At 47.4% G+C, this 9829-nt stretch overlaps 2 protein-coding genes across 3 annotated transcripts in view; one reads left to right on the top strand and one right to left on the bottom strand.

Annotated features, from left to right (window-relative positions):
* Positions 1-2313: 2313 nt before the first annotated feature.
* On the top strand, positions 2314-7302 carry TSR2 (TSR2 ribosome maturation factor). 2 transcript variants are annotated; one of them, XM_021699578.1, is made up of 5 exons: positions 2314-2399; positions 2562-2652; positions 5173-5264; positions 5854-6024; positions 6254-7302. In XM_021699578.1, the coding sequence occupies exons 1-5, from the start codon at positions 2316-2318 to the stop codon at positions 6386-6388; spliced, it is 573 nt and encodes a 190-aa protein (XP_021555253.1). In that variant the 5' UTR covers positions 2314-2315; the 3' UTR covers positions 6389-7302. The 2 variants fall into 2 exon arrangements, with proteins under 2 accessions (XP_021555253.1, XP_044767892.1); XM_044911957.1 differs by having other exon boundaries at positions 2319-2399; positions 5863-6024.
* An 18-nt stretch (positions 7303-7320) lies between these two features.
* Positions 7321-9829, bottom strand: part of FGD1 (FYVE, RhoGEF and PH domain containing 1) — a 40567-nt gene continuing 38058 nt past the window's right edge. The window contains exons 17-18 of the mRNA XM_021699697.1: positions 8756-8899; positions 7321-8208 (exon numbers count right to left, since the gene is read on the bottom strand). Of these exons, the coding sequence (XP_021555372.1) occupies positions 7903-8208; positions 8756-8899 (450 nt within the window). The 3' untranslated portion in view covers positions 7321-7902. The remainder of the gene's footprint in view (positions 8209-8755; positions 8900-9829) is intronic.

Genomic DNA, 9829 nt, shown 5'->3' with positions numbered 1-9829 from the left:
TCAAAAAATTGATAAAAATATTTTATTTGGGGGGGGGTTTGAGAATGTTTATGGTATTTGTCAGTTTTTTAAAATTTTTGTAATTTGTAACATTTGTGATTTCTTTTATAAAAATAAAGCAATACTTTATTTTTTTATTTTTTATTATTTTTTTTAAAGATTTTATTTTTATTTATTTATTTGAGAGAGAGAGAGAGATAAACAGCATGAGAGGGGATAGGGTCAGAGGGAGAAGCAGGCTCCCCGCTGAGCCGGGAGCCCGATGTGGGACTCGATCCCAGGACTCCGGAATCATGACCTGAGCCGAAGGCAGTCGCTTAACCAACTGAGCCACCCAGGCGCCCCAAAGCAATACTTTCATACCTAATTTGTACTATTTCTCTTAAACACAGTTTGCAAAATTCTATCTGCTTCAAGCCCTTTAACACCTAGATTCACCCAGAGCACTGATCATTCTCTAGGGTCCTTGGCCAGTCTTGCATGACAGCCTGTAAACTCCTTAGGCATTTGATCAAACCCCATGCGTAACCCAGCAGCATTCAGCACAGGCCCAGGCACAGAAGTTTCAGTACTGTTTGTTAACATGGTCTAGTCCAAATTTTGCAATCCTTGCTGTGAGAGGAAAGCACCTACGCTATTTTTCTAAGAACAGCTTTATTGAGATATTATTTATATGTCATAAATTTCACCCATGTAAAGTGTAAAATTCAGTGGTTTTTAGTATATTTACAGTGTTGTGCAACTGTATTCGTTTGCTAGGGCTGCCATAACAAAGTACCACAGACTGGTGGCTTTAACAACAAAAATTTATTTTCTCGAACTTCTCAAGCTTTGAGACCAAGGTGTCAGCAGGTTTGATTTCTTCTGAGGCCTTTCTCTTTGGTTTGCAGATGTCTACCTTCAGTGTTTACAGAGTCATTTCTCTGTGTATCTTGTGTCTCTCTCTATGCCCTATCTCCTTTTCTTATGAGGACACCAATCATATTGGATTAGCATGTACCTCTAAGGCCTCATTTTACCTTATTTACCTCTTTAGAGGCTCTGTCTCCAAATACAGTCACATTCTCAGGTATTGGGGGTTAGCTCTTCAACATATGAATGGAGGGGATGACACACAACTCAGCCCCCAACAGCAACATTCACACATCTAATTTTAGAACATCTTCATCTCCCCCCAAAGAAACCCCATTTCTCCCCCTCCCCAAGACCCAGGCAACCCATTAACCTATTCTCTATCTCTGTAGATTTGCCTATTCTGTACATTTCATATTAAATGGTATCATACAATATGTAGTCTTTTTTGGCTAGCTCGTAGTGATGCCACCTCTTTCATTCCTGATTTCAGTAATTTGAGTCTTCTCTCTTTTTTATTTAGCCAACCTAGCTAAAAATTTGTCAATTTTGTTGATCTTTTCAAATAACCAACTTTTGTTTCACTGATTTTCTCTATAGCTTTTGTTTTCTATTCCATGTATTTTCTGTCCAATCTTTATTATTTCCTTCCTTCTGCTTGCTTTGGGATTACTTTGTTCTTCTTTTTCCAGTTTCCTAAGGTGAAAAGTTAGGTTATTAATTTGAGATCTTTCTTCTTTTTTAATATGGGTGTTTATAGCTATAAAATTCACTTTAAGCATTGTTTTAGTTGCATTTCATAAATTTTGGTGTGCTGTGCTTTCGTTTTCATTCCTTTCAATTTGTTTTCCAGTTTCCCTCATGATTTTTTCTTTGACCCATTTGTTATTTAGAAGTGTGTTAATTTCCACATATTTGTGAATTTCACAAATTTCTTTGTTATTGATTTCTAATTTCACTCCATTGTGGTGGGAGAACACACTTTGTATGATTTCAATCCTTTTAAAGTCTATTGAGGCCTGCTTTATGACTTAGCCTATGGTCTGTCGTGGAGAACGTTCCAGGTGCACTTCAGAAAAATGTATATTCTGTTGTTGCTGTTGGGTGCAGTGTCCTATGGGTGTTAGGATGCTTTTTTTTTAAATGCGGATTTTAAGGCGATGCTCCCTGAGGTTGATTCCTCTGTTCCAAGGCTTGGAATCCGTATCTTTATTGAGTTCCCACATTTTTCAAGAACCCATGGCCCCGCGCGACCTCCACTCCTGGCTTCCTTTGGTTTATTACATAGGCGTAACCGAGGTGATGTCATCCATTGCTCTGACAGACCTTTCTATTGCTCTAGTCTTGCTGCCAGGTCCGCGGAAAGGCACATAGGCGTTCTCAGGTTCGGCTTTCGGCTCCTTCGGCCTGGGCCGTGCTGCGTAGCGATTGGGCCTCCTGGGCATCACGTGGTCTGAGGCCGGATGATGGCCGGAGCTGGGGAAGATTCGCGGGCGCTCTTCGGGGCTGGCGTCCGTGCGGCGCTGGAAGCCTGGCAGGCCTTGCAAGTGAGTGGGGCCACGGCTAGGATAAAGGTTAGGGTCTGGGGCAGAACAGGAGTTGGCTGGACTTCGCGCCTGAGGCTCCACCGGGCCGCATAAACAGCCAACCCTACACCTCCCCAGGCCGGCTTCCAGGCTGACGTGGTGGGCTCGGGCCTATGTTCGCAGATCGCTGTGGAGAATGGCTTCGGGGGCGTGCACAGCCAGGAGAAGGCCGAGTGGCTGGGGGGTGCAGTAGAGGAGTACTTCTTCCGCAATGGTGAGTGAATGTGAGGCGCTGCGACCTGTCTGTGGGGGCGTGGGGAGGAGGAGGCGGGTCCTAGGGAGCACGCACTTCCTCTTGAACAGTTGTGGGATGGTACCTAACTAAGGTCGAAGTAGAATGAATACAGGCTTTGGGAGTCAGAATCTTGAGTTCTGATGCCTTACAGGCCGTGCCATTGCCCCGCGGTATCACTCTGGACAAGTTATTTTACCTGAGACTCCGTTTCCTGATTCCTGAAATGGATATTAAAGTACCCATCTCAGCACTGTCCAATAAAAATACAGTGCGAATCACATCATGTCATTTAAAATTTTCTAGCAGCCGCTTCAACAAAGTAAAAAGAAGCAGATGAAATTGTTACTGAACTCAGTATATCTAAAGTATTTCAGCAGGTAATCAGTATAAAAGATTACTAATGAGATATTTTACATCCCTTTTTAGTATTAAGTTTTCAAAATCTGGTGGGTATTTTACAATTTTAGCACGTTTGCAGTGTGCCTAGCCACATTTTGAGTGCTCAGTAACCACATTTGGTTATTTGGACAGCAAAGATCTACACCTTTGATGTGTCTTGAAGGTCGTGTAAGAATAGGGGACCCTGTAGAGGGTCTTTTGCATATTAAGATTTTTACAAAATTCTTTATTCAGGTATTTAGTCTTGTAGATGACATTAGGCAGAGTTCTGTCAAGGGAGTTTACCATCTAGTGATGGATCCACTCAAGTAAGTAGGCATTTACACTCGGGGTGATAGATGTTCTAATAAGGAGGAGCTCAGGGTGCTTGGGTAGCCTGAGACTGAGGAGGCTTCTTTTGGAGATTGTTCAGGGAGGTAGTGATTGGATTGAGTCTTAAGGGATGAAAAGGAGTTAACTAGGTGGGGGAGACAGAGAGCAACACACAAATAAGTTCTGTGGTATGAGAAGATGATGTGTTATATTTGGAAAGTGGCAGGGAGCTCAGTATTGGAGTAAGGGTGTGGGTGCGCTTGTGGGTATAAGGAGGGTAGGAGTGGTTGAGAATGAAGCTGGGGGGGGTGGGGAGGCCCCAGGAAGAGGTTAAGACGTGGAAGACCTTACATGCCTTTGGTTTTGTCTGTTAGGCCAGCATTTGCCAAAATGTAGGCTGTGGAAGACTAGTTCTGTGAAGAAAAAGCTTCTCCAGTCAAATTATGTAAGAACTTTTTTTCAGCTCCTCCTTAGGAGTCATAATAATCATTAACATAATAAAAGCTTGGATAAAGATAAGAACCACAAAAAAGAAGCCTCTTTTCCTTTGTTTCCCATTAGCTTTCTATGGATAGCTTCCTTTAAAAACCAGCAGGACAGCTATTTCTGAAAAGCAGGATATGAAACACTGCTGTAGGTGATAAAAATTCGTGGGCCCTTTCTAAGGTGAGTAATGGGATGGGATTTGTTGACTAGAAAGTTCAGAAAATAATCCGTATGGAGCATGGACTGGAGAGGGAAAGACTGATGAGAAGGTTATTTCTGTCTAGAAAATAATGAGGCCCCAACTAGGGCAGTGGCAATAGCAATGGATTAGGGCCTTGGAGATTGTTCGGCTGTGAAGAGGGAGGGAAAAGGAGGCAGGTTTCTGGTTTGAGTCGCTGGGTGGATTAGGTGCCTTTCATGGAATAGAGGAACTCTGGAGGACGAGAAGTAGGTTTGAAGGGTAAGGTGATGAGTTTGGCTTTGGATATGGAGGGCCTGAGGCATCTGTGAAACAGGTAGAGTGTAGTCTGGGTTGGAGACAGCTTTGGGGGATATTAGATGAGAGTGGTAAGGAAAGTCAAGGGAGTGAATTGAGCTCTCCCAGAGGGAAGGGAGAGTGAGGAGCTTTGTGGAAGACTCTCTTGAGTAATTCTCTAATTCAGAAAAAGAGCATGGGCCCAGAAGGTAACTGAAGCCTAGAGGGGAGGGATTAGCCAAAATCACACAGTAGGATGTTGATGGCAAGGCTGTGATGATTTCATCATTGGAAGTATGTAACATCCATTTTTTCTTACCTATCCCGTTCAGTGGAGCCACAGTTGTGAAGGGTTTCTACATTTCAGAAACTTCAGCCCTTGAGTGATGGAGATTAACATGGATTATGGGTCTCTCCTATGTTAGGCATTATTTAGGGGACTCCTCATAACAGACCTCCAAGAAGGCCACTATTAGCCCCACTTTGTAGATGAGAAAACAGGCACAGAGATAAGTAACTTGCTCAAGGTCACAGAGAGGAGGCCAGTTAAAATAGGTCAGATGAAAGAGGGTGAGTGTGGTTGGGATGCTGTGGGAATAAGAGGGTTTGGTAAGACGCAGGAGATTGGAAATTAGGTATTTATATTTAGCGTTTGTTTGGTGGGTTTTTAAAAATCACGTAAAAACCTGGAGTACAGAGCACTACAGTGAATAAAAGGCTCGCTGTTTGGGCCTTTACCCACCAATCACATGTGGACTCACCAAGTAGGTATTGAATAGTAGTAGGCCAGAGTGATTCAGTTGGCTGGTCTTTGCTTTCCTACTCAGCTGACTTGGAGCTAGATGAGGTGGAGGATTTCCTCGGGGAGCTCATGACGAACGAATTTGATACAGTTGTGGAGGATGGGAGTCTGCCCCAGGTGAGCATATCGTGGACATAACTGCCATTTCCCTGCCCGCAGTCTTTCCTCTCCCTGTCTGTTTTTAGGCCAAGACTCTTGGGTCTAACCATTCTTTTCTTGAGTCCTGCACAAGAACCTTCTGTGACTCCCTTTTGCCTAAAGGGAAAAGTCGTCTTCCCAGGTCTTTCCAAACTCTGCCTCCTCCTTTATTTCTCTCCATACAACATTCTCAGCCGGGTCCGTTCTTCAACCCCATCCCAAGGGCAGGTCAGGCCAGGTACATTTCCACCCCTCTTCTGGTTAACATTTCTCCCCATCAATTCCTGCTGGGATTGCCTTCTCTTTTACCTCTTCTGTCTTTCAAACCGAGTTCTAGTGCCTTCCTTGCTAGGAAGCTCTCCTTCCGTACTTTAGGCTCTCACCTGAGTCTTTCATACATGGTTCCTTCATTAGTGAACTCCTTGGGGAAGAAAAAGCCCCATTCTCTTCTGGAAAATCCTAAACCCCTCCCTACTCTTGCTGCAAACACATGCTGGTTGTATTGTAGGTTCTCTAGAAAATCTCTCTAGAAAATCTAGAAAATCCTGGTTGAATGTTTTCTTGGTAGGTGAGCCAGCAGCTACAGACCATGTTCTACCACTTCCAGAGGGGTGATGGGGCTGCTCTGAAGGAGATGGCCTCTCACATCACCCAAAGAAAGTGCAGGGTCAGAGCCACTGCAGTTACAACAGCCAGAGAAACGGATGAAGATGATGCGGACAGCGTGGAGGAGATGGAGGTGAAAGGGGTGCCCCTTGGGTGGGGAGATGCAGATACCTTCAATTTTCTAGGAAATCAGCTAGTTTCATAGGGAAATGATGGGGGGGGGGTTATATTATCCAGAGAGGGCAAGGAACTTTCCTAAGGTCACACAGCCAGTCCTGGCAAAGCTGGGAAGAGAGCCTGGGTCTCCAGTGGCCACAGCCAGCAGGTGTTGTATTTAGCTCTCTCCTGTATTTCTCCTCCAGGTCACAGCTACGAATGATGGGGCAGCTACAGATGGGGTTTGCCCCCAGCCTGAATCCACTGGTCCAGACTCCCAGACTATTAAAGAAGACGATATAGTGGAGGATGGCTGGACCATTGTCCGGAGAAAGAAATGAGTGGGGCTGGAAATGGTTTGGGCCCTTGCTTGCTAGTTGTTTTGAGACTTGTCTGTAGGGGTTTGGGGGAGGGTTGTGGACTCCTGGACTGGTTGCCCCATCTCCACCCTCTTCCTGTTCCCCTGTCCAGTTTCCTCCAGGGGAAGAAGAGCGCTAGGGTCCTTGCTCTCTAGGTAGTGTGGCCTGGTTCACCACAGCCCCTTGGGCCTTAAGTTACTATCTGCATGATGAGGCCTGGTTTCCCAGCACATTGCCTCTCAGGTGCGGTCAGTGTGAAGAGGGAGGGATGAGCGGGTGAGGGCGTGACTGGAGGAGAAGCTAAACACTGGTTGACAGTGACCAGGTGGATCTGTGAAGGGAGAGGACCAGCAGGAGAACCAATAGCCCTGCTGGGTCAGGAATGGTGACATGAACTTGCAAACCAGAAGCGAGATGAGTCGAAGATGTGAATGAAGATAGCTGTGGTACCTCTCCTTCTCCCCCCGCTCATACACACACAGAGCAGCTCTGTACTCCTGGCCAGAAATTGGAACCTCCCAGGAACACTCCCTTTCTGCAGCTTAGCCTCCAGTCCTGGGTTCCTTCAGGAAGTCTAAGACTTTGGCTAGGTGGTGAGCTTGGGGGACCTGGGCTTTGTTTTCTGGCTCCTCCCTCTTTCTGTACACTTATCCAAATCCTGGGATGAGGCTTAAAACCTCAATGAATAGTACCTTATTGTTTAATCTGTGACTTGACCCATGGAGAGCCTTGGAATCAGCCTTTTAGGAGCCGGGCTTCAGAGCTCCGTAGGGGAGCAGTTTCTGGGCCCATCCTAGCAGCCTGTTACTTTGAACAAACAAACAGATGGACAAATGGAACACAGCAGCACTCTGAAAGTTTCCATAAGCCCGAAATAAACTGTATTTTTCTTTAAAAAAAACAAAACAAAACAAAGAGTATCCATTGTCCTCCCCACCCATTCCCCTGTCCTGCCCTGTGGCCCTGCCATGGGTCTGGACGATAAAATACTGGGTAGTCTTGGGGCCGGGTGGAAGCTGTAAGCCATGGGAGAGGCAGGAGGGGTCTGCTCCCTGCCCCATGTAACACGTGTAAAGACACCGGCTGAGGGGGCAGGGCTGGGCCAGGGCCATAGGGTCAGTGGCAGAGCTGGCACTTGAATCCAGATCTCCTGCCTCCAGTGCTTTGGGGGGAATTGGGTGGAGGCAGGATCTGTAGGGTGTTGAGGGGATGGGGGACAAAATGGCCTAATTCGGGGGGGGGGTCTAGCAACAGCTCCCACCCTTCCTGGGGACAGGGATTTTAAAAAAATTAACATCACTGTAGGAATTTTTTTTAAAGCCCATGTTTTGTGAAAAGATGAATTTAAAAAACCCAAGACCCAGCACTGGGGATTGAAAGTGCCCATGATGGGAGTTCAAGTATTGACTGAGCTGGGAGGGAGGGGGCTGGGGCCCCCCAACTGGACATGGGCAGCTAGGGTGTGGGGCAGGGGGCCCCAGTTCCTCCCAAACCCTCTAGGTCTTGTCTCGGGTCTGGGGGGCTTCGGAGGGTTCAGCAGTGGCTCCTGAAGCTGCCGCCGGTGCCTCCTCCATCTCCCTGTCCTCCGACAGTGTGGGCCCTGGGCAGAACGTGTCCCCACGGCCTGCCCGACCGAGCACTGCCATCCAGCGCCGCTGCAGCTCCTCCGTCTCGGGGCTGAAGTACCAGCTCAGGTGGCTCTGGGTGATCTTGAAGACGTGCCTTCTGTCAGGCCGCTCCCCTGCCTCAGGAGGTCCCACCTCAAAGCCAATGAGGGGCAAGCTGCGCTGGGCTTTCACATCCTAGGGAACAGGACAGAGCTGGGGTCACCTTGAGTCTGGGCTTCTCACTAGTTTTGCATCTGCTGAACCCTTCTTTTCCTTCCCCTGCTCAGGAACCTTCCGTGGCTCCACTGATAGCAATAGAAAAATGTCAACTGAGGCAACTAGCATGCAGGCTAGTTCAAATACCTGTTTCCTCCCACAACCAAAACCAGTTGGGCTAGTCTCTTTAGCACATACCAAATAATGTTTGCAGGCCTTTGTCTCGGCTCTTGCCTCCACTTACATGTTCTTCCCCGCTCCAATTGGACCTAGCAGTGCCTAACCTCCACTCTGGCTTCCTCCAGGAAACTAGCTCCGCCAGCTCACCCCACTTTTCCCTACACATGTTGGCCCACAGTCACTCCTCGTCTCTACTTGGTCTTTGTCTCACAAGGGTAGGGGTTCTGATTTCCTCTTAGCCTTACCCAATCCCCCAAGGCCAAGGGGAGGTCAAGGACCGAAGGGGAGGAGGAACAGCCTGGTTTTGTCAGGTGGCGGGAAGGACCCGAAGGAATAGGATGCACACCTGAGGGGCTCCATAGATGTACAGCACCAAGGGTTCGTTCTCAGGCACCACAAACCATGCCTTATGCCAGCCTTTGCCACCTTTCTCCATGTAGTGTAGGAAGCTGCAGATGACGCTGTTCTCCGCAGCCACTGAGGCCTGTTTCTGTGGCCAGAGACATGGGGGACATCAGTGTCAATAGAAGGCCTGGCTTGGCTCCTCTTGGCTTTGACACCCCCTCAGCATAGGGATTGATGAAGCTGATGCTCAGATGGCAGGAGGGATTTGTCCAGTGCCCCTCGCCCTCCCTCCCCCCACAGTGAGTTAGACTGGAGACCAAAAGCCAGGCTTGTCTGCTGAACTGCCATGGCTGCTGCCTCCGAAGAGTTGGTGGGAGGGGTGTCTCAGCAGGGGCACCTGGCTGCTGCGCAGGCATTCTTCCATCAGTCACGCATTCCTCAAGTCACTTAGGCCTTTACACCTCCCCTGTTCGTCCTCTTCCATCATACACCTGTGCCTTACATTTAGCAAGAGGCAACCTAGCATCGTGGTGAAGAGGACTGGGAAGCTGGGTAAGGCAGTCTGGCTCAGAATCCCAGCTCGAGATGAAAATGTACTGACTTGGAGAACATACAGGTCCGTTGTAAGGATTAAATGAGTTAATGTATGCAAAATGCTCTGAATAGTGCCTGGCACAGAGTAAGCATTCTTTTTTAAAAAAAGATTTATTTATTTGAGAGAGCGAGAGCGAGTGCGCGTGCACGCGAGTGGGAGTTAGGGGGCAGAGGGAGAGGGAGAGGGAGAGAAGCCTCAAGCAAACTCCCCGCCGAGTGAGGAACTCACCACAGGGCTCAATCTCAGGACCCTGAGATCGTGACTTGAGCTGAAATCAAGAGCCAACCGCTTAACTGACTGAGCCACCCAGGCACCCCTAGAGCAAGCATTCTTTGAGTGTTAAATAAAATAAATACCTCAATTTGGTTAAAAAACAAAACCAAAAATGTGTGTACATGCTATAGCACAGCTATTAATAGTAGTGATCTAGTGGGTAGAAGCAATATGGTGTTTTATTATTTCTGTTTATATTGTCTAATT

This window comes from Neomonachus schauinslandi, chromosome X (genome assembly GCF_002201575.2).
Source record: "Neomonachus schauinslandi chromosome X, ASM220157v2, whole genome shotgun sequence".
NCBI lineage: Eukaryota > Metazoa > Chordata > Mammalia > Carnivora > Phocidae > Neomonachus > Neomonachus schauinslandi.
The sequence above is the reverse complement of the archived record's forward strand: the minus strand, read 5'-3'. Positions and strand labels throughout refer to the sequence as shown.

What these genes read in the sequence shown, in the direction of transcription:
- TSR2 (XM_021699578.1), top strand. Translation starts at nt 2,316, where the DNA reads ATGATGGCCGGAGCTGGGGAAGATTCGCGGGCGCTCTTCGGGGCTGGC. An exon ending in GGAGTACTTCTTCCGCAATG is followed by an intron (nt 2,653 to 5,172) that starts GTGAGTGAATGT and finishes TTTCCTACTCAG; the next exon opens with CTGACTTGGAGCTAGATGAG. An exon ending in AGGATGGGAGTCTGCCCCAG is followed by an intron (nt 5,265 to 5,853) that starts GTGAGCATATCG and finishes TTTTCTTGGTAG; the next exon opens with GTGAGCCAGCAGCTACAGAC.